Below are 24,761 nucleotides of genomic sequence, written 5' to 3' on the forward strand. Positions count from 1 at the left end.
GGGAAGAACTGTGTTGATGCTCCGGTAGGAATAGTTACAGGACATATCACAGGGAATATGAATTTGTTTTTGAAAGACTGTGATAAGGATTGAGAGCGGATGAGTGTTTTTGTCTATTAATATGTTCAACAACTGTGGAGAAAGTCTGTGTGCATAGCAAGGTCTATTGGTCCCATTGTGGTATTTGGGTGTGAGTTGTACGTAGCTAGCTGCCCCCAGCCTCACCGTGGCACTGCGGCTCCGTGCCGCTCCAGTAGGGGGTGCTGGCGTTGAGGCAGGTCAGTGTGTTGGTTCCCTGCAGTTGGTACCCAGTCACACAGTAGAAGTAGGCCTCTCCCCCAGAGTGGAGGCTGCTCACAGACACATCCCCACAGGCCGGCCGCTGGGGAAAGGTACAACTCAACACAAAGGCTGTGGGAGGAGGAGAGAGAGAGAGAGAGAGAGAGAGAGAGAGAGAGAGAGAGAGAGAGAGAGAGAGAGAGAGAGAGAGAGAGAGAGAGAGAGAGAGAGAGAGAGAGAGAGAATGAGAGTTGGACACAAACTGCGACTAACAGCATCCACGCTGACTCAAAATAAAAGTATAACTACAGAAAAATACGTTCTTGCTCATCATAAAGCCTTTTAGAGGTAGGGGAACCAAACCCTAAAGAATATATAGAGAGAAGTGTGAGGATGAACACTGACAGGTCATAGACCCTATCCTACAAGAGTACAGTACATGTCTATAGGACCTGTGTTATTCCAGAGCATAACCTTAGTGTCTCAGGATGATGGATTGGGCTGGCCATATACCTAATGGAGGCCATAAAACAGGCCTGTCTGCCCTCTTCTCTGCCTCACCATCCAGGTACATTCATGACACACTACACACACATACAGCATGGCTTCCTAATGCTTATCATGCTCAACAGAACGCATTGCTTGGCTGAATAACCACTGAGGGACCTAGATCAATAACAGTACTGTTTCTTACGCATCAAACTGTGAACATGTAATAGGGACCAGGAGTACTGTCTGTATATCAAGAATGACCCACCAGTGGATCTTTAACAAACATCTGTTAGTGTTTCTCCCCTCATCCCCAGCTATTTAAAACAGAGATATGTGTGGTTCTCGCTCTGGGCTGTCTGTCGCTCTATAATTGTTGCAGCTTCATCGTTAGCCTTTTGGAAGGCAGTGCAGCACTCCACCATTCTGCTCAAGGAGACGTTGCCTCTCTTCAGGAGAGAAAATATGTACAGCAGTGGAGGCTGGTGGGAGGAGCTATAGGAGGACGGGCTCATTGTAATGGCTGGAACGGAATCAATGGAACGGTATCAAACAGATCAAACATATAGAAACCACGTTTGACTTCCATTAATTCCATTCCAGCCATTACAATGAGCCCACCTCCTATAGCTCCTCCCACCAGCCTCCACTGACGTACAGGGCTTAAATAGGGCGATAAATCATAATCTTTGACCTGGCTCAGCCATGTCAACCACACACACACTCAGGAATACGGGAGGTTTTTGCATCGCTCTGTGGTTGTTCCTCAAGCACACATAGAGATAAGAGGACCAGCAGGCGTCTGACTGTGTAATGTTCCCTATTAGAGCAGTATTCAGACTAGTATTTATCTAGTCACCAGTGATGACTGCTGAAACCATCCTCTATCATCATTCACCCAGCTAGGTGTTATGAGGGTCAGTCTCAGCAATAAATATCAAGGCTTACCGGGCTCTTCAGTTGTAAATACAAGATAAAAGTGTCATCACAGCAGCGTTAGTATGGTATTTTTTAAAGACAAATAGCCTTGCATCTCTTTTTCCTGTCTCAAAATACAACAATATATAATATTATTGTTTGAACGGAAGCGGGATAGCTTTTAACTTGACCTCTGGTATAATTTAACCAATTCTTATGTTGTTTCAATCACGTTCTTCACAATTGTGCCTCCTAGAAATTAAAACCCTGTGGTATTGTGGTGAGCTGGGTACAGGATTTCTATAAGGAAATGAATGTTTCTCTCTGTCTGACATGTTTCTGTGTCTAAGGGGAAGGGTTACACCCGATAACCAGGAGCTAAGTGTTTTCACTAAGCGGAGAGATGTTGGCTAATGGACTGGTGTTGATATAGCTAGTGGTTTGAGCAGGTAATGGAGGGCAGAGGATACTAATAAGCCAGTAACAGGGTACATTTGATCATTTAACATTTTTGTGATTTAGCGGACGCTCTTAGCCAGAGCGACTTACAGGAGCAATTAGGGTTAAGTGCCTTGCTCAAGGCCTAGTCGGCTCTGGTATTGGAACCAGCAACCTTTCGGTTACCGGCCCAACATTCTTAACTGCTAGGCTACCTGCCATGGAGGATATGATTCCTGTAACAGGGTACCCATAGAGGATATGATTCCTGTAACAGGGTACCCATAGAGGATATGATTCCTGTAACAGGGTACCCATAGAGGATATGATTCCTGTTATATGGTACCCATAGAGGATATGATTCCTGTAACCATAGATGATAAGATTTCTGTAACGGGGTACCCAAGAGGATATGATTCCTGTAACAGGGTACCCATCAAGGAGATTATTCCTGTAACAGGGTACCCATAGAGGATATGATGACAGTAACAGGGTACCCATAGAGGATATGATTCCTGTAACAGGGTACCCATAGAGGATATTATTCCTGTAACAGGGTACCCATAGAGAATATGATGACAGTAACAGGGTACCCATCGAGGAGATGATGACAGTAACAGGGTACCCATAGAGGATATGATCACAGTAACAGGGTACCCATAGAGGATATGATTCCTGTAACAGGGTATCCATAGAGGATATGATTCCTGTAACAGGGTACACATCGAGGAGATGATGACAGTAACAGGGTACCCATAGAGGATATGATGACAGTAACAGGGTACCCATAGAGAATATGATTCCTGTAACAGGGTACCCATAGAGGATATGATTCCTGTAACAGGGTACCCATAGAGGATATGATTCCTGTAACAGGGTATCCATAGAGGATATGATTCCTGTAACAGGGTACACATCGAGGAGATGATGACAGTAACAGGGTACCCATAGAGGATATGATGACAGTAACAGGGTACCCATAGAGAATATGATTCCTGTAACAGGGTACCCATAGAGGATATGATTCCTGTAACAGGGTACCCATCGAGGAGATTATGACAGTAACAGGGTACCCATAGAGGATATGATGACAGTAACAGGGTACCCATAGAGGATATGATTCCTGTAACAGGGTACCCATCGAGGAGATGATGACAGTAACAGGGTACCCATATAGGATATGATGACAGTAACAGGGTACCCATAGAGGAGGTGATGCCACATACTGTGCAGTTCAGACAATTCAGTTTAAGTACACTTCACAGGAGCTCCTCTGAGAGCAAAACGTGGGTCCAGGTCTATCTCCCTGGGCTTTACTGGCTGGGTGGGTGAGAGCCTGTCTGTCCTGAGGACAGCCTGTTGGACCTAGGCTAAATGATACCCCCTCCTCCCCTCCGTCCTCCCCCACTTAAAAACCAACAGCGACAAAAGGCCAGAAGGAGAGGGCCGTGCAGAGCTAGAGGAGAGGCCTGCTGCTGACTGCTGTCTAATCTTTCTAGTACATGCGATATGAAAGCTAAAAGCGCTCCTCGGAGTCAATGAGCCAATGAGCAGAACCCAGACACTCCCCTCAGCTATCCATTTTATTTATGGTTTATTGTGGGGAGCGGTGTATCAGCGCAGCGGGGCTCAGGGGCGAAGGCGTGGGGGTGTTGTTATAGCATTATCACCCCGCCGTTTCTGTTTCAATTAGACTAATACAGAGGGGGCACTGGAGGCTGGCCTAATGTGGAGCTTCTCCCAACCAGGTACTAAATCACACTGGCAGCCAGGCTCCTCCTCTCCACTGTCTCCACAGCTTTCTCCTCCTACTGTGTTATAGAGGCCATAAAATGAGATGGGTTCACTATGGCTGGTAACGATGTCGTTGGAACAACTGGCTTGGGAGATTAGCTGGCAGCTAAGTAGCACTAGCAGATTCAATGGCCATCTTTATATTCTGAGTGGCCCTCAACTCCCTGGAGAGATATGATTGGGTGCACACATAGCGCTCAGTCACACGCTCAGTCCACATTCAGGCCACCACACAGGGACAGCGGAACCAAATATAGTTTTTACCAAAATTGTGACTTTACAGTGTTGTCTGTAAAACTATGTCACTATGAGAGCTTCGGACTATAAGGTTCTATCTGCAAAAAAGATGATTCAGAGATAATTTTACAATTTACATTTCTGAACCCTCATTGGTTTGAATGGTGTCAACAATTTTTATATTCTGTTCTTTTTGAACTTAACAACATGAATTGGGGTATTTAGAGTACTATATAGGCAGAGAACATTGAACAGAACAAAGCTATGTCAATAAATCAATTTTGACAAAAATGCAGATAGAACCTTATTGTCCCAAGCTCTCGACTAGGTAAAGACATTACCAACCTTCTCACAACCTATTTGTAATGACATGTTAGCAGGATTGTCAGGCTAGTTTTTCCTCCTCAGGTACCTGCTCTGACAGAACTTAAACATGTTTACAATCACAATCTATGCGTTCACAACCCTACCAAACCAAACGTTGAAGATGTTGCTAAGCACCCAGTCTCATTACTGATTCCAGACACGTTCTCGTCTCTTAGCACAGAAGAAGAAATACAGAACGGGTGGCAGTTTGCCGTCATAGCGGTCACCTCAGTCCCCTCAGCCATTTGACTCATCTCTGCCTGTAATCAGAGAGAGGCCTGTCCTCATAACACTGCAGCGCTAGCTCGCTAACAGAGACTAATGGTCTTTTAAGACTCGTGTATTTTACATGACCTAATGGAAGATACAGTTGAAGTCGGAAGTTTACATACACTTAGGTTGGAGTCATTAAAACTTGTTTTTCAACCACTCCACAAATTTCTTGTTAACAAACTATAGTTTTGGCAAGTCGGTTAGGACATCTACTTTGTGCATGACACAAGTAATTTTTCCAACAATTGTTTACAGACAGATTATTTCACTTATAATTCACCGAATCACAATTCCAGTTTGTAAGAAGTTTACATACACTAAGTTGACTGTGCCTTTAAACAGCTTGGAAAATTCCAGAAAATGATGTCATGCTTTAGCAGCTTCTGATAGGCTAATTGACATCATTTGAGTCAATTGGAGGTGTATCTGTGGATGTATTTCAAGGCCTACCTTCAAACTCAGTGCCTCTCTGCTTGACATCATGGGAAAATCAAAAGAAATCAGCCAAGACCTCAGAAAAAAATGTGTAGACCTCCACAAGTCTGGTTCATCCTTGGGAGCAATTTCCAAATGCCTGAAGGTACCACATTCATCCCTACAAACAATAGTATGTAAGTATAAACACCATGGGACCACGCAGCCGTCATACCGCTCAGGAAGGAGACGCGTTCTGTCTCCTAGAGATGAACGTACTTTGGTGCGAAAAGTGCAAATCAATCCCAGAACAACAGCAAAGGACCTTGTGAAAATGCTGGAGGAAACTGGTACAAAAATATCTATATCCACAGTAAAATGAGTCCTATATCGACATAACCTGAAAGGCCACTCAGCAAGGAAGAGGCCACTGCTCCGAAACCGCCATAAAAAAGCCAGACTACGGTTTGCAACTGCACATGGGGACAAAGATTGTACTTTTTGGAGAAATGTCCTCTGGTCTGATGAAACAAAAATAGAACTGTTTGGCCATAATGACCATCGTTATGTTTGGAGGAAAAAGGGGGATGCTTGCAAGGCGAAGAACACCATCCCAACCGTGAAGCACGGGGATGCTTTGCTGCAGGAGGGACTGGTGCACTTCACAAAATAAATGACATCATGAGGGAGGAAAATTATGTGGATATATTGAAGCAACATCTCAAGACATCAGTCAGGAAGTTAAAGCTTGGTCGCAAATGGGTCTTCCAAATGGACAATGACCCCAAACATACTTCCAGAGTTGTGGCAAAATGGCTTAAGGACAACAAAGTCAAGGTATTGGAGTGGCCATCACAAAGCCCTGACCTCAATCCTATAGAAATGTGTGGGCTTAACTGAAAAAGCGTGTGCGAGCAAGGAGGCCTACAAACCTGACTCAGTTACACCAGCTCTGTCAGGAGGAATGGGCCAAATTCACCCAACTTATTGTGGGAAGCTTGTGGAAGGCTACCCGAAACGTTTGACCCAAGTTAAACAATTTAAAGGCAATGCTACCAAATACTAATTGAGTGTATGTAAACTTCTGACCCACTGGGAATGTGATGAAAGAAATAAAAGCTGAAATAAATCATTCTCTCTACTATTATTCTGACATTTCACATTCTTAAAATAAAGTGGTGATCCTAACTGACCTAAGACAGGGAATTTTTACTAGGATTAAATGTCAGGAATTGTGAAAAACTGAGTTTAAATGTATTTGGCTAAGGTGTATGTAAACTTCCGACTTCAACTGTACATCCTCCTCCACGCCATCCACAGGCATCAATTATTAAACACAGAGGGGATTCATCTGCAGCCAGGCTCATCAGGACTCATTGAGAATAACCGTGTGTGACAGGCTCACTGAGGAGAGAGGACAGGGGCATATGGGAAATCTGTTTCAGTGTTTAGATTGGATTAAACGCTGCCTCACATTAATCTCCACAGAGCAGCGAGAGCAATGGAAGGGTAAAAGGACCTTTCAGACCTGTGACTGTGTGTCTCAAGGCCTCTATAGGATATGCAAGATGTGGTGCTGTGGAAGGGGCGTCCTTCTGCCCGTCATGGAAAGGAGAAAACACATGCGTGAATGACATTCAATCTACCTGGCAACTAGCATGCATCTCTCTGCCATATTCCCATTTTGGGAAATAGGGTACCATATTTATGCTGTACACTTAAAATCATGGTAAAGAGTGGACAGAAAGTTTTAGGCACCAACAGAAATAAATGTTTTCTGATTTCATAGCTTCATACTCTTACATTGTACCCTGGTTTGTCATTCAGACATGAAAACAAAGGTCATGCAGAGACTTCATAGACACACAAGTCTACCTCGTTCCCATGGAAATACTACAGTAGAAACCCACACACCTCTCATTCCCACTGAAACCTCAGGTGCCAAAAGCACAAAGGCAATAAAAAGCTCTTGCTTCATTACATTTACAGCATGCTCTCTCGGTAATGGGCGTATCGTGTAATAATGTGAATCCATGAAATGTCTCACTGCAGCAGAGCACCATGGAGTTGCTATAGGAGCTAAGTGCCAGCAAATATAATAACTGCATTAAAAGTGAATACACTATTGGTTGCCATTGCAGTTAAAAACCCACGGTCCTTAGTTTTTAAATGTCTTTGCTAATGCTAATGAGATTGTGATGTGGGGTCTATAAAGAAAAGGACCGAAGAGAGAGAGGGAGGGCTGAAGTACAGCAGAACTTCAGAGGTTCACATCGAATGACTGAAACACACGGATGGTGTGGGTCTGTGAAATGTTTGGGTTTGATTGAGGTTTGTTCCACACTCACTGGGCATCTAACAGAGTTCAAGTCTCACACAGAAAAAGTAACCAAATTAACCCTATATTTGGTTTATTTTAAGAATAGCTGGATGCTTAGCCCTAGGTTTGGGTTATTCTGAGTGGCCTGGATGGTTCACTATCACAAATAGATTTAAAACATCCCATCATCACAGACTAATCTGTGGGGACACAATCATTAGGATGCAAATACATGAGAGGCTCTAGAGGAGAATCGGTCATGCTACGGCTCTGAGTGGGATGGTGATTGCTAGACATGATAATGCGTGGTGGACATGTTAATGTCTTCACTTCTGCTCTGCTGTGGAAATCTGTAGACCAGAATCAGGATGCACAGATGGCCTGTTAATCAACCCTGACAGGGAACTGCAATGACAAACATTCTCATGAACTTTCCTCTGTGACCCTTCTGCTTTTTTTGGGGTTATATTTTATAGGTGCCTTACACATTAGAGCATTAGAGTCAGCAGTTTGATGGTACTTTGGAATTTGGTGTATTTTATTACCTTTACCTTACAAAACAAAATAACTCTAATCCTAACGGTAGTTCATTCATAATTACACTGCTGTGTGTTCATAGACAAGCCCAGTTTATTGTTGTTAAGCAGGGTTTGGTTCTTATCAGTCTATGCCTTGTTTATGCTTGACCGGCTCTTTTGAATACTTAATTCTGTTTGCTGCCATTTCCCTTCTTATTAAATACTAATATGGTGGTAATTGAATTTAGTAAGAATCTATTCTGTTCTACTATTAAGTTAACGTAAAATCCACTGGCTGTAATTACTTCTCAACAATAGTTTAATAATAACGAGATGGATCACTATTAACTTGGCGAGGACAAAGTGAATTTTAAAAAGATCATTATATCAGTGTACGTTTTAAATCAATTTGCCACCACTTTAATGGTTTTCATTAAAAAAGGATTAAGTTAAACATGGGGTTCTCTCTACAAGGGAATGATAAGCAACCAGACTTGTAGGTTACCAGACAGTGGAAGAGAAGAGAAGAGAAGAGAAGAGAAGAGAAGAGAAGAGAAGAGAAGAGAAGAGAAGAGAAGAGAAGAGAAGAGAAGAGAAGAGAAGAGAAGAGAAGAGAAGAGAAGAGAAGAGAAGAGAAGAGAAGAGAAGAGAAGAGAAGAGAGGACTAGATGAGAGGACGAAGATCAGTGTTGAGGGTCAGTGGGTCTTAATCTTGTGTCGTCCAGTGGCAGCATTTCTGACATGTCTGTCTGGCAGGGTGTCGGGGGACGCTTGTCTAACGTACTGCACGCCTGGTGGCTGTGATGTGAAGTGTGTCTGAAGACGGCCACAAGGGGCCAAGGCCACGTTTGAAAGAGTTTGACAGAGATACACTCCACTTCAATCCCACTGCTCCCTCTGCCACCACACACACATCAGCCACACTACTGCGTCTGCTACTAATTAATGTCAATCTAAAATACTCTCCTGTTCATACAACACTTTACCCCCTTAGGCATCTGTGTGGAAGATATGTGAAATTCAATGACAGCCCATTGTGTTTTTAATGCAGATATAGGTGAAAAGACTCCAATTCCATCTCAAAAACAGATTTTCCTGCCTGATTACCTGGTTCTTTAAATGCAGGTTTTACAAATCAAAAATGTTTCATTGATGTGTGCAGGAGAGTTTGGAATATAATTAAGGAAAGAGCTGACTAAACTTTGAAGATGTACATGTGTGGGTGGAGATAGGATTTATGTTTTGCGCTTCTGGTATCCCTTTTGTCACTGTCTGAAAGCAGTTGTTTATTTATCTGTATTTCAGTGTAAGTGTGTACAGTGGGGAGAACAAGTATTTGATACACTGCCGATTTTGCAGGTTTTCCTACTTACAAAGCATGTAGAGGTCTGTAATTTTTTATCATAGGTACACTTCAACTGTGAGAGACGGAATCTAAAACAAAAATCCAGAAAATCACATTGTATGATTTTTAAGTAATTAATTTGCATTTTATTGCATGATATAAGTATTTGATCACCTACCAACCAGTAAGAATTCCGGCTCTCACAGACCTGTTAGTTTTTCTTTAAGAAGCCCTCCTGTTCTCCACTCATTACCTGTATTAACTGCACCTGTTTGAACTCGTTACCTGTATAAAAGACACCTGTCCACACACTCAATCAAACAGACTCCAACCTCTCCACAATGGCCAAGACCAGAGAGCTGTGTAAGGACATCAGGGATAAAATTGTAGACCTGCACAAGGCTGGGATGGGCTACAGGACAATAGGCAAGCAGCTTGGTGAGAAGGCAACAACTGTTGGCGCAATTATTAGAAAATGGAAGAAGTTCAAGATGACGGTCAATCACCCTCGGTCTGGGGCTCCATGCAAGATCTCACCTCGTGGGGCATCAATGATCATGAGGAAGGTGAGGGATCAGCCCAGAACTACATGGCAGGACCTGGTCAATGACCTGAAGAGAGCTGGGACCACAGTCTCAAAGAAAACCATTAGTAACACACTACGCCGTCATGGATTAAAATCCTGCAGCGCACGCAAGGTCCCCCTGCTCAAGCCAGCGCATGTCCAGGCCCGTCTGAAGTTTGCCAATGACCATCTGGATGATCCAGAGGAGGAATGGGAGAAGGTCATGTGGTCTGATGAGACACAAATAGAGTTTTTTGGTCTAAACTCCACTCGCCGTGTTTGGAGGAAGAAGAAGGATGAGTACAACCCCAAGAACACCATCCCAACCGTGAAGCATGGAGGTGGAAACATCATTCTTTGGGGATGCTTTTCTGCAAAGGGGACAGGACGACTGCACCGTATTGAGGGAAGGATGGATGGGGCCATGTATCGCGAGATCTTGGCCAACAACCTCCTTCCCTCAGTAAGAGCATTGAAGATGGGTCGTGGCTGGGTCTTCCAGCATGACAATGACCCGAAACACACAGCCAGGGCGACTAAGGAGTGGCTCCGTAAGAAGCATCTCAAGGTCCTGGAGTGGCCTAGCCAGTCTCCAGACCTGAACCCAATAGAAAATCTTTGGAGGGAGCTGAAAGTTCGTATTGCCCAGCGACAGCCCCGAAACCTGAAGGATCTGGAGAAGGTCTGTATGGAGGAGTGGGCCAAAATCCCTGCTGCAGTGTGCGCAAACCTGGTCAAGACCTACAGGAAACATATGATCTCTGTAATTGCAAACAAAGGTTTCTGTACCAAATATTAAGTTCTGCTTTTCTGATGTATCAAATACTTATGTCATGCAATAAAATGCAAATTAATTACTTAAAAATCATACAATGTGATTTTCTGGATTTGTGTTTTAGGTTCCGTCTCTCACAGTTGAAGTGTACCTATGATAAAAATTACAGACCTCTACATGCTTTGTAAGTAGGAAAACTTGCATAATCAGCAGTGTATCAAATGCTTGTTCTCCCCACTGTATGTGCCCACATAGGCCTATGTGTGATTGCAATAATCAAATCCATAAATGGTATATGGGAGGACACCATTGGCCTTTTGTCTAACTGCGTATTTCCAATCACTCACCGCATATACACTACGATGGATGCCCTAGTCCACAACAAGTTATCATTAGCACAATCATTATGGTTCTGCATCATCACTTTAATAGCAAAGGAGGATGGACCTGAAGGCCTTTTGCTTTTATGGAAAAGGGTCTATTTTTAACCTCTAATTATCTTCTAGAGCAGTAGTTCTCAACTGGTTTTGTCTCGGGACCCAAATTGTCTATGGAAAATTGCTCTGACCTTCTTGTCAATTGTTGGAAGCTTCACGGTGTGTTCTGAATTACAGTGAATTGTTTTGACATTTATCTGTTAGTAGAGGTAGTGGGTTCAAGCTAATTACACTATTTATGAAAACCAGTGTCATCTAGTCTTACATGCCCCTAGAGGGCGTGCCAAAAAACTATAACCGCTGAATCGCTGAAATTGGGCAGGAATTTCTAAGCTGAGTTAAGTCACTATTGATCGTTTCGGCAACCAATCCGCCCTTCTCCATATTTCATCTGTGGATTAATTTAGATGTATCTGTTAACAGGAGAGGCAGCAGAGACCTAATGCCTGGCAGGCAGGATAACAGCAGCATTTGTCAAGAGACTGAGGAACACAGGGAAATGTGGTGTAGGGGAGAGTGAAGGGTGAAACAAATATTGTTTTCCACATTAAATCACGAGCTATACAGGTAATACTGATCTGATCTGTGTGAGCTTCAGTCACATGAATGTTCAATCAGAAAATGAGAAGTGTGTTATTCGTATGCTAAACCCATCTACTGTATACAGTGCCTTCGGAAAGTATTCAGACGCCTTGACCTTTTCCACATTTAGTTACATTACAGCCTTATTCTAAATTGGATTAAAACAATTAAATAATCCTCAGCAATCTACACAAAATACTCCATAATGACAAAGCAAAAACTGGTTTTTAGAAATGTTAGCAAATTTATAAAAATTAAAAACAGAAATACCTTATTTACATAAGTATTCAGACCCTTTGCTATGAGACTCGAAATTGAGCTCAGGTGCATCCTGTTTCCATTGAACATCCTTGAGATGTTTCTACAACTTGATTGGAGTCCACCTGTGGTAAATTCAATTGATTGGACATGATTTGGAAAGGCACACCCCTGTCTATATAAGGTCCCACAGTTGACAGTGCATGTCAGAGCAAAAACCAAGCCATGAGGTCAAAGGAATTGTCCGTAGAGCTCGGAGACAGGATTGTGTCGAGGCACAGATCTGGGGAAGGGTACCAAAAAATGTCTGCAGCATTGAAGGTCCCCAAGAACACAGTGGCCTCCATCATTCTTAAATGGAAGAAGTTTGGAACCACCAAGACTCTTCCTAGAGCTGGCCGCCCGGCCAAACTGAGCAATCGGGGGAGAAGGGCCTTGGTCAGGGAGGTGACCAAGAACCCAATGGTCACTCTGACAGAGCTCCAGAGTTCCTCTGTGGAGATGGAAGAACCTTCCAGAAGGACAACCATCTCTGCAGCACTCCACCAATCAGGCCTTTATGGTAGAGTGGCCAGACAGAAGCCACTCTTGACTAAAAGGCACATGACAGCCCGCTTGGTGTTTGCCAAAAGGCACCTAAAGGACTCTCAGACCATGAGAAACAAGATTCTCTGGTCTGATGAAACCAAGATTGAACTCTTTGGCCTGATTGCCAAGCGTTTCTGGAGGAAACCTGGCACCATCCCTACGGTAAAGCATGGTGGTGGCCGCATCATGCTGTGGAGATGTTTTTCAGCGGAAGGGACTGGGATACTAGTCAGGATCGAGGGAAAGATGAACAGAGCAAAGTACAGAGAGATCCTTGATGAAAACCTGCTCCAGAGCGCTCAGGAACTCCGACTGGGGCAAAGGTTCACTTTCCAACAGGACAACAACCCTAAGCATACAGCCAATACAACGCAGGAGTGGCTTCTCTGAATGTCCTTGAGTGTCCCAGTCAGAGCCCGGACTTGAACCAGATCGAACATCTCTGGAGAGAGCTGAAAATCGCTGTGCAGCGACGCTCCCCATTCAACCTGACAGAGCTTGAGAGGATCTGCAGAGCAGAATGAGAGAAACTCCCCAAATACAGGTGTGCCATGCTTGTAGCGTCATACCCAAGAAGACTCGATGCTGTAATCGCTGCCAAAGGTGCTTCAACAAAGTACTGAGTAAAGGGTCTGAATACTTATGTAAATGTTTTGTATTTGTAATAAATTAGCAAACAGTTTTTGCTTTGTCATTATGGGGTATTGTATGTAGATTGATGAGGTCAAAAAATATATTTAATACATTTTAGAATAAGGCTGTAACGTAACAAAATGTGGAAAACATCAAGGGGTCTGAATACTTTCCGAAGGCACTGTATGTAATATGTGTGTGGATGGGTCTTGGGTTGGCCCTGATCTGGCCTCTGCACCATCAGAGGGACCGTCTCAAACAAACAAGTTTGAGAGACAGAGAGCGGCATGGAGCTGGAGTGATATCCCAGGGGGCAGGAAGCCCGTGGAGCTCTGAGACGAGGGGACGACACAGACAGATGTGGCTGTCAGTAGTGAGACGTCACCAGGGGTGAGGGGAGCCTGCCCTCTACTCTAACATGTGTCTGTGTATACACGCATGGCACTCACACTCTCTCTCTCTCTCTCTCTCTCTCTCTCTCTCTCTCTCTCTCTCTCTCTCTCTCTCTCTCTCTCTCTCTCTCTCTCTCTCTCTCTCTCTCTCACTCTTCTCCCTCTTTCTCTTCATCTCTCTCTCTCCCTCTTTAACTCTCTAAGGTAGCTAACTACTAAATACCAGGCAAGGCACTTGATGTTAATGATGATGATGATGATGCCCCAATACTCTCAGATAGTGGTTATGAAGAAAAGGAGACAAGGAAAGGAAATAAGTGTTTGGTTTCGTGCTGAGCTTAACACTTTCTCCCAAGTCTTTGAAAGGCTGTTACTAAACAGCTGCCAAGCGGAGGTGTTGGAACAAGGTCTTGATCACTGATCAACTGATCAACCTTTATCCCAAATCTGTGTGGAGAGTGTTTTCCTCCACTTGATTCTTGTTTTCCACTTGTTTCATTGATCTTAGTCCCAGAGCAGCTGGTAAATAAAGACTGTCTACACTGATAGATGATGGTGATATTACCATATCATTACCTGCTGCTTAAAATCTATCCGCATGCAATTACTGCTCTTATGACTGCTGGCCAAATGGGATATGGTAGCTGAAGCTTTGATAACCATCAGTGTGTTTCCATGCCAATAGAGCTACAGTACACTGTGCCAGTAATGGCCTCTCAGAACTGGCCTTTTACACTAGATGACTAACATACATCTCTAATGAGAGAGAGAGAGAGTGAGAGAGACAGAGAGAGAGAGGGGGGAGAGAGAGAGAGGGGGGAGAGAGAGAGAGAGAGAGAGAGAGAGAGAGAGAGAGAGACAGACAGACAGACAGACAGACAGACAGACAGACAGACAGACAGACAGACAGACAGACAGACAGACAGACAGACAGACAGACAGACAGAGAGAGAGAGAGAGAGAGAGAGAGAGAGAGAGAGAGAGAGCAGTATTTAAGGTATTCAAAATGGTGATAGCAAATAGATAAGACAAGACAGGAGAGCAAGCATTACAATTATCCTAGGTTAATTGATTTAAATGTAAAATACCAATACAGAACTAATGTACATACAGTGGGGAGAACAAGTATTTGATACACTGACGATTTTGCAGGTTTTCCTACTTACAAAGCATGTAGAGGTCTGTAGTTTTTATCATAGGTACACTTCAACTGTGAGAGACGGAATCTAAAACAAAAATCCAGAAAATCACATTGTATGATTTTTAAGTAATTAATTTGCATTTTATTGCATGACATAAGTATTTAATACATCAGAAAAGCAGAACTTAATATTTGGTACAGAAACCTTTGTTTGCAATTACAGAGATCATACGTTTCCTGTAGTTCTTGACCAGGTTTGCACACACTGCAGCAGGGATTTTGGCCCACTCCTCCATACAGACTTTCTCCAGATCCTTCAGGTTTCGGGGCTGTCGCTGGGCAATACAGACTTTCAGCTCCCTCCAAAGATTTTCTATTGGGTTCAGGTCTGGAGACTGGCTAGGCCACTCCAGGACCTTGAGATGCTTCTTAGACCAAAAACCTCTATTTTCTTACGGAGCCACTCCTTAGTTGCCCTGGCTGTGTGTTTCGGGTCGTTGTCATGCTGGAAGACCCAGCCACGATCCATCTTCAATGCTCTTACTGAGGGAAGGAGGTTGTTGGCCAAGATCTCGCGATACATGGCCCCATCCATCCTCCCCTCAATACGGTGCAGTCGTCCTGTCCCCTATGCAGAAAAGCATCCCCAAAGAATGATGTTTCCACTTCCATGCTTCACGGTTGGGATGGTGTTCTTGGGGTTGTACTCATCCTTCTTCTTTCTCCAAACACGGCGAGTGTAGTTTAGACCAAAAAACTCTATTTGTGTCTCATCAGACCACATGACCTTCTCCCATTCCTCCTCTGGATCATCCAGATGGTCATTGGCAAACTTCAGACGGGCCTGGACATGCGCTGGCTTGAGCAGGGGGACCTTGCGTGCGCTGCAGGATTTTAATCCATGACGGCATAGTGTGTTACTAATGGTTTTCTTTGAGACTGTGGTCCCAGCTCTCTTCAGGTCATTGACCAGGTCCTGCCGTGTAGTTCTGGGCTGATCCCGCACCTTCCTCATGATCATTGATGCCCCACGAGGTGAGATCTTGCATGGAGCCCCAGACGAGGGTGATTGACCGTCATCTTGAACTTCTTCCATTTTCTAATAATTGCGCCAACAGTTGTTGCCTTCTCACCAAGCTGCTTGCCTATTGTCCTGTAGCCCGTCCCAGCCTTGTGCAAGTCTACAATTTTATCCCTGATGTCCTTACACAGCTCTCTGGTCTTGGCCATTGTGGAGAGGTTGGAGTCTGTTTGATTGAGTGTGTGGACAGGTGTATTTTATATAGATAACGAGTTCAAACAGGTGCAGTTAATACAGGTAATGAGTGGAGAACAGGAGGGCTTCTTAAAGAAAAACTAACAGGTCTGTGAGAGCCGGAATTCTTACTGGTTGGTAGGTGATCAAATACTTATGTCATGCAATAAAATGCAAATTAATTACTTAAAAATCATACAATGTGATTTTCTGGATTTTTGTTTAAGATTCTGTCTCTCACAGTTGAAGTGTACCTATGATAAAAATTACAGACCTCTACATGCTTTGTAAGTAGGAAAACCTGCAAAATCGGCAGTGTATCAAATACTTGTTCTCCCCACTGTATGTGTGCTTCATAAATACTGAGCAAATGTTCATAGCACCCGCGATGATCAACACAACTCGCTCTTTAGTTCCCTCAAATTCAATGTTTGATCAATCTTCCTCCAGGAATGATCTAGTAAGACAGTGTTGAATTCATTACCGGTCACCTCAGCCAAAGGAGATGATTATGCAGGATTTAATCACAGACACTTTCCGATTGCCTGGCTTCCATCTTTAAAACAAATCAGTCTCCTACTCACTGCTTGTCTGATCCACACCTCATTACGGGACAAGGTGATCTCACAGAGCAAAGAGATTGTAATATCAGAGCAATCATCTTAATACACGTAAAACTGTCATGGTGTATAATTGAAAATGTTACCGCTCTCCCTCTCCATCTTATGTCACCTGGCAGACAATCAGACTTTTATCTTCCTTTGAGATGAAATGTTATTAACATAGATGTTGGTGTTTTAGTGTTAAAATATCAAATTACAGATCTTTCTGAACAAATGAAAAGAGCAGAAGATATCAGATTATCTTTGCCTCATTGGACTAGAAATGTATGGAAACCAACAGGGAACATTGTAGTATGCTCTTAAAACCATGAAGATGTCCTCAAATTGATTCCAAAGCAATTAGAAGAGCAATGTTTTGCCTTCAGAGCTTGTATAGGTAGCCTATACCAACATTTAAAAAAAGTAAGTAAGTAAGGGAAAAATCATGAATATTTGTATTTTGAGCAAACAATTCCACTAACCAAGCACTGTCTTGGTGTAGGAGAACTCTCGTTCTGCCAGAGGCATGCAGAAAGATGGCTGACTAGTTAATTTATGGATCCATAACTTAAATTTGATGTATTCTAATTGGAAGTCAATTTGTTTCCAGGCAGTGTTTCATCGAGATTTAATGCACTTGTGATTAAGGTGACCCCATTATATGCTAATTATTCAGCATGCCCCGAGAACCAGTTTTTGTATTATTAACATTGAGAGAGCGAGGAAGGGGGGGAGGGAGTGAGAGAGAGAGGAAGAGAGAGAGAGGGAGATAAAGAGACAGAGAAAGAGGAAAGAGAGAGAGATTCCCTCTATAAACATACCAGATGTCATCAAACTACTCTCCCCTAGGTTATTTTATTTCCACTGTCTCTGTCTGCTACAGAATGCACCATGCTGTATGTCACAGACAGGGGAAAATAGTTATAGGCCACCCTCATATAGCCAGCCCAGATCAGCATGACGCGCTGCTCAGAGAATATCAAACAGGTCGAGCAGAGGAGGAGGGGGGAATGACGGGGAACCACTGTGTGAGGTAATTGGACGTTTTGTAAAGTAGCAGAAAGTTATTATCGGTGGCGCTGCGCCGTGCCCTGCTGTATGATTGCCATGTTATTTAATAGAGTAGCAGAAGCATGCCACAGAAAGCCATGAAGGTCCCCCTCACTGGCTGGTGAATACCACCCACACACCTCGCAAAGGAGAGAGAGAGAGAGGGAAACAGAGATGGAGAGAGAGAGAGAGGAGAGGGGGGGAGGAGCATAACATGGTGCAGAGAGGGATGGGTGAGCGGGAAATGTAATTCTTATTCAACCGGTAATCTAGGCATTGTTCGGAATGGCACTACACCATTTACAAACCTGCCACAGTTAATTAGCTCACAAAAACTAAAGAATCTGAAAAAAACATATTTGTAAATTTGCTTTTCTATTTTACTACCATGTGTAAGCAACAGGGCTCATAACTGCATCCAATCTCTTTCTGACATCTCTGGTAAATGACAATTAGAAGAGCATAATCACAGCAATTTCCCCACCTGATTATATTGCCAATTGACAGTGCTTGTTATTTTGTGACTAACATGAGCACATTATGTTGACAAGGGATAACGGGAGGGTGAGCCCCAGTGCACTGGAGGAGGCTGCTGGGGGAGAGGAGAGGAGAGGAGAGGAGAGGAGAGGAGAGGAGAGGAGAGGAGAGGAGAGGAGAAATCAACCTCTCAGGCCCTGTCAATATTGTCACTTCATATGGGTTACAACTCACATTCTGAAACTTGGTTTGTTGTTGTGCAGTATTTGATTAGGTTGATGTTCTAGTGCTGTGGTGTTTGGTTGGTTGATGTCCTAGTGCTGTGGTGTTTGGTTGGTTGATGTTCTAGTGCTGTGGTGTTTGGTTGGTTGATGTCCTAGTGCTGTGGTGTTTGGTTGGTTGATGTTCTAGTGCTGTGGTGTTTGGTTGGTTGATGTTCTAGTGCTGTGGTGTTTGGTTGGTGGTTGTGCTTTAGCATTTGGTTGGTGGCTGTGCTAGTGCTTTAGCGTTTGGTTGCCCTCAGATCTTACCTTGGTATCTGAGCAGGAAGGACCCAGGCTGGGTCTGTCTCTGGCTGTGGAAGTGGATGGTGATCTGGTTGCTCCAGCTGCGTACCACCAAGCCCCTCAACAGGATAGATTCGTTGGCCAGAACAGAGGCCTCTCCGCCCCCCAGGTCCTCAAACGTCAACCGCTCCCCCTCCCACAGGCTCACGTTCACCACCTGCATGGACAAACACACACAGAGGGGACCAGTTCACTAAAGGGCACACATCAATACATACAGGTACATAGACTTGTAAAGAGGGTGACAGAGAAATGTTGTGAGATGAAGCCGCCTGCCTCCTTTACTGAGCTTTTACCATCATACGAGGGCACCTTAAGAGATATGCCTCCATGTCACTCTGTGGAGATTATTCTCATATAAAAACCCAGAGATATGCCTCAATGTCACTTCACTGAGTTTACTCTCATATAAAAACACTTAAGAGATATGCCTCCATGTCTCTCCATACAAAATCATATCAACTACAGTACCTTCCCCTTGGAAGGGATGAAATAGAAGTCAGTATTCCGGGCTGTTAATCTAACACCTCAGAGAAAGTGTAGATGGAAAAAGGAAAGACTGTGTATATATTAAATGACAGAAAATTAACAATGAGTCCAATGTATGTCAGAATCCATCAGCTGGAATTCCAGCATATGATTGGTGAACGTGTGGTGAGAGAAGATGGTTCCAGGCCTTGACCTGTGAAAGCTCTGTTCCACAGGGGCAATAGAAGTGTCAGATAGAAGGAGGAGCTAAATGAAAAACAGCAGAACAGAAAACACCAAACTGACGTGAATGAGAGACCAGATGAAAAGAGAAAGGGTTATAGGTGAGAGGTGCACCGTGTGGGGCCTCTAAGCTAGCACGAAAGGATGAGTGGTCGTCTGACATATGTTTATTAAACACGTAACTATATAAAGTCTCTGTGATTATGCTCTTATGAGGACAGTGCTGCCATAGCAACAGCTGTCAACCTAAAGACGTGCATTCGGAAAGTTATCAGACCCCTTTACTTTTTCCACATTTTGTTATGTTACAGCCTTATTCTAAAATTTATTAAATAAATAAATCATACATCTACACACAATACCCCGTAATGACAAAGCAAAAACAGGTTTTTGGAAATGTTTGCTAACTTCTAAAAATTAAAAACAGAAATACCTTATTTACATAAGTATTCAGACCCTTTGCTATAAGACTCGAAATTGACCTCAGGTGCATCCTGTTTCCATTGATCAACCTTGAGATGTTTCTGCAACTTGATTGGAGTCCACCTGTGGTAAATTCAATTGATTGGACATGATTTGGAAAGGCACACACCTGTCTATATAAAGGTCCCACAGTTGACAGTGCATGTCAGAGCAAAAACCAAGCCATGAGGTCAAAGGAATTATCTGTAGAGCTCCGAGACAGGATTGTGTCGAGGCACAGATCTGGGGAAGAGTACCAAAACATTTCTGCAGCATTGAAGGTCCCCAAGAACACAGTGGCCTCCATCATTCTTAAATGGAAGAAGTTTGGAACCACCAAGACTCTTCCTAGAGCTGGCCGCCTGGCCAAACTGAGCAATTGGGGGAGAAGGGCCTTGTTCAGGGAGGTGACCAAGAACCTGATGGTCACTCTGACAGAGCTCCAGAGTTCCTCTGTGGAGATGGGAGAACCTTCAAGAAGGATAACCATCTCTGCAGCACTCCACCAATCAGACCTTTATGGTGGAGTGGCCAGACAGAAGCCACTCCTCAGTAAAAGGCACATGACAGCCCGCTTGGTGTTTGCCAAAAGGCACCTAAAGGACTCTCAGACCATGAGAAACAAGATTCTCTGGTCTGATGAAACCAAGTTTGAACTCTTTGGCCTGAATGCCAATCGTCACGTCTGGAGGAAACCTGGCACCATCCCTACGGTGAAGCATGGTGGTGGCAGCGTTATGCTGTGGGGATGTTTGTCAGCGGCAGGGACTGGGAGACTAGTCAGGATTGAGGGAAAGATGAACGGAGCAAAGTACAGAGAGAGCCTTGATGAAAACCTGCTCCAGAGCGCTCAGGACCTCAGACTGGGCCAAGGTTCACCTTCCAACAGGACAACGACCCAAAGCACACATCCAAGACAACGCAGGAGTGGCTTCAGGACAAGTCTCTGAATGTCCTTGAGTGGCCCAGCCAGAGCCCGGACTTAAACCTGATCTCTGGAGAGACCTGAAAATAGCTGTGCAGCGACGCTCCCCATCCAACCTGACAGAGCTTGAAAGGATCATACCCAAGAAGACTCGAGGCTGTAATCGCTGCCAAAGGTGCTTCAAAAAGGTACTGAGTAAAGGGTCTGAATACTTATATTTCAGTTGTTGTTTTTTTATACATTTGCACCAACAAAAATAATGAAAAAAATTGCTTTGTCATTATGGGGTATTGTGTGTAGATTGGGGGGGGGGGGGATAAGGTTGTAATGTAACAAAATGTGGAAAAAGTCAAGGGGTCTGAATACTTTCCAAATGCACTGTATAATGCACAACAACAAGTTATTATAGTTTTAATGAACTCATGGCTACAGCATTGGATAATAGTCCCATTAAACAAAGGGCATCACAACTTAATCACATTATACTGAAAGCCCCATGTCAATTAAATACTTCCAGAATACTGTTGGGGACAATCCAATTTGTGTTGGCATTAGTCCCGACTGTCTACCTTACACTGATCTAATCCCTGGATCAGCACACGTCTGTCTGACAATATCGACGTGGTTTGTTTCGTTAATATGCAAACAGGAGGTCAACAGCAAGTTAAGGTTAAAAAGCATCATAATCCCTTAAAGGGGAATTACTACAATATGAATTAGGCTCCTCCACCAGAGTAGATTTTGGAGAGCATGTGGGGGAGGAGACGTATGCAGTCGGCAGTGAGCTTTCTGCATCTCTCCCTGCAGAAAACTACTCCCCCTCTCCAGAGAATCCCCTTCTATCTCTACAGAGGAACAGAGGGAGGAGGGAGGAATAAAATAAAGATAATAAAGGAGAAATCTCCTCTAATCTCCGTTCCCTCCTTCAAATGGTCCCACGTTGTGTGAGTGTCTGTGAGGGTACGACAGTATGTGGGCTGCTAGCTAATTATAGAGAATGATTAAGTAGGGGGAAGTGATCGAGCGCCAGCACTAACATCTGTTCCAGACAGGAGAAATGGGCCATGAGGAGGAGGAGAGGAGAGGAGAGGAGAGGAGAGGAGAGGAGAGGAGAGGAGAGGAGAGGAGAGGAGAGGAGAGGAGAGGAGAGGAGAGGAGAGGGAGAGGAGAGGAGAGGAGAGGAGAGGAGAGTGGTGGGGAGATGAAGAGACAGTCATCCCCTGATCCCCTCAGTGAGGGCCCCAGGGCCGCCCTTGGAGAGTCATGGTTCTGCTGGTTAATATTGAGGTCTTTCTGTCTTGGCCACCTGACACAGTGACACCTGGTCCAACACTGCAGACACAACACACACTGCTACACAACATACAGACCATATACAACACACATAATACCATACACAAAAAAAAACAAAGATTTGTGTAGATCACACAGGTACAAATCCTGGCACACACACGTTGATATTACATGAGACCTGAGGCCACTGAATGGTAAGAGAGAAGCAGTGAGATTAGTTAAGCTATTCCAGAGGAAATTGAACATTGTGTCACCCTGAGCTGAGTCTTTCTTCCTGAAAGCCTGTTTCTATTTGATCGCCTGAGTCATCCTTGTTCGAGAGGCATGTTGAATGCAGATCTGTGGAGGTTGTTCCGGTGGAGAGCTGAGTAGTTGTCTCCAGAGAGAAGAGATCACAGTATGTGGAAGCAAACTGGACAGCAGGGACCAAACTATACTGAACAAAAATATAAACGCAACATGCAACAATTTCAACGATTTTATTGAGTTATAGTTCATATAAGAAAATCTGTCAATTGAAATAAATTAATTAGGCCATGCCTGGGAGGGCATAGGCCCACCCACTGGGGAGCCAGGCCCAGCCAATCAGAATTAGTTTTCCCCCACAAAAGGGATTTATTACAGACAGAAATACTCCTCAGTTTCATCAGCTGTCCGGGTGGCTGATCTCAGATGATCCTGCTGGTGAAGAAGCCGGATGTGGAGGTCCTGGGCTGGCGTGGTTACACATGATCTGTGGTTGTGAGGCCGGTTGGACGTACTGCCAAATTCTCTAAAACAACATTGGAGGCGGCTTATGGTAGAGAAATTAACATTTAATTATCTGGCAATAGCTCTGGTTGACATTCCTGCAGTCAGCATGCCAATTGCATGCTTTCTCAAAACTTGAGACATCTGTGGCATTGTGTTTTGTGACAAAACTGTACATTTTAGAGTGGCCTTTTATTGTCCCCAGCACAAGGTGCATCTGTGTAATGATCATGCTGTTTAATCAGATTCTTGATATTCACCTGTCAGGTGGATGGATTATCTTGGCAAAGGAGAAATGTTCACTAACAGGGATGTAAACAAGTTTGTGCACAACATTTGAGAGAAATAAGCGTTTTTTGTGCATATGGATAATTTATGGGAGAAAGAATCCAGTGGCCTCGAAAGACTCACGTCCTGCTCAGACAACTCATAACTTGTAGAACATGCTAAAAACATACTGAATGTATCCTATCAGCTTGCCCTTCCCATCCCACAGAGGGTATAAGAGCAATGAGGGTAAAAAAGCCACAGGCTAAGCTTCACTCATCCTCCTAAGAGATGGAACATTCACACGCTTTCCGCATCTGCACTTATCTCATTTTAACAATCATCTCAGCTGTTTCAATTTCATTATCGTCACAATTCCTACACGCCTGTCTGAAAACTGGTTTTATGCAGCAAGCCTGAATGAAGCAGGGAAATTATAGACAAGGGAGAAAATATCGTAGGGCAAGGAAAAGCAAGCAACAACGTGAAAATAAGAGTTAGGTTATATGGAGGGAATGGAAAACATGTTTAGATATGCTGTGAGAGGCCTATTCATTATAAACCTAGTATACCAAAGATTAAGAACACCTTCCTAATATTGAGTTGCACCCCCTTTTGCCCTCAGAAGAGCCTCAATTCCTCGGGGCATGGACTACAAGGTGTCGAAGGCGTTCCACAGGGATGCTGGCCCATGTTGACTCCAATGCTTCCCACAGTTGTGTCAAGTTGGCAGGCTGTCCTTTGGGAGGTGGACCATTCTTGATACACACTGGAAACTATTGAGTGTGAAAAAACCAGCAGCATTGCAGTTCTTGACACACTCAAACTGGTGCGCTTGGCACTTAAATATTTTGTCTTGCCCATTCACCCTCTGAATGACATACATACACAATCCATGTCTCAATTGTCTTAAGTCTTAAAAATCCTTCTTTAACCTGTCTCCTCCCCTTCATCTACACTGATTGAAGTGGATTTAACAGGTGACATCAATAAGGGATCATATCTTTCACCTGGATTCACCTGGTCAGTCTATGTCATGGAAAGAGCAGGTGTACCTAATACATATGGAATACTTTATATTCAGTGTGACAGCATTTCAGTGGCAAATGTTGTTTAATGTAATAGATGTCTAGTAATCCACCAAGTTGGTTTTTCTGTATAAAGTATATGTAGTGCTAAATCTACATCTATTATTTAGAGCAGGGGTGTCAAACTCATTTTAGCTCAGGGGCCACATGGAGGAAAATCTATTCCCAAGTGGGCCGGACCGGAAAAATCATGGTATATATAACTTAAAAACAACAACTTCAGATTGTTTTCTTTGTTTTAATACGATCAACATACAACATAAAGCTGGAGCCTGAGGACAGTGTGTCCAAAATAGTACAAGCACAACATCACTATTAATCATAAAACACGTCAAGATTATTTGAAAATTCTAAAGAAAAAGAACACAAACACACAATGCCTCAGTGATTAACAGAACTGTTTCACAGATCACAGAACTATATCAGGGGGTCATTTCTCAGGCAGAAATGTAGATAAAAAGAATGAAATCCTGTTCCCCAAACAAGTGCAAGAACCACAGAGTCAAGAATAGGTTAAATATACAAATAAAATAAAATCAATTAAAAACAATAG

General features: G+C 43.6%; 1 protein-coding gene across 2 annotated transcripts in view; it reads right to left on the reverse strand.

The window, feature by feature from the left end:
- Window positions 1-24,761, reverse strand: part of LOC121567755 (seizure protein 6-like) — a 146,150-nt gene that overhangs the window by 37,892 nt on the left and 83,497 nt on the right. For both annotated transcript variants that reach the window (XM_041878010.2, XM_041878008.2), the window contains exons 4-5: window positions 18,677-18,869; window positions 226-411 (exon numbers count right to left, since the gene is read on the reverse strand). In XM_041878010.2, coding sequence (XP_041733944.2) covers window positions 226-411; window positions 18,677-18,869 — 379 coding nt within the window. The remainder of the gene's footprint in view (window positions 1-225; window positions 412-18,676; window positions 18,870-24,761) is intronic.

Source organism: Coregonus clupeaformis, chromosome 6 (genome assembly GCF_020615455.1).
Source record: "Coregonus clupeaformis isolate EN_2021a chromosome 6, ASM2061545v1, whole genome shotgun sequence".
Classification (NCBI taxonomy): domain Eukaryota; kingdom Metazoa; phylum Chordata; class Actinopteri; order Salmoniformes; family Salmonidae; genus Coregonus; species Coregonus clupeaformis.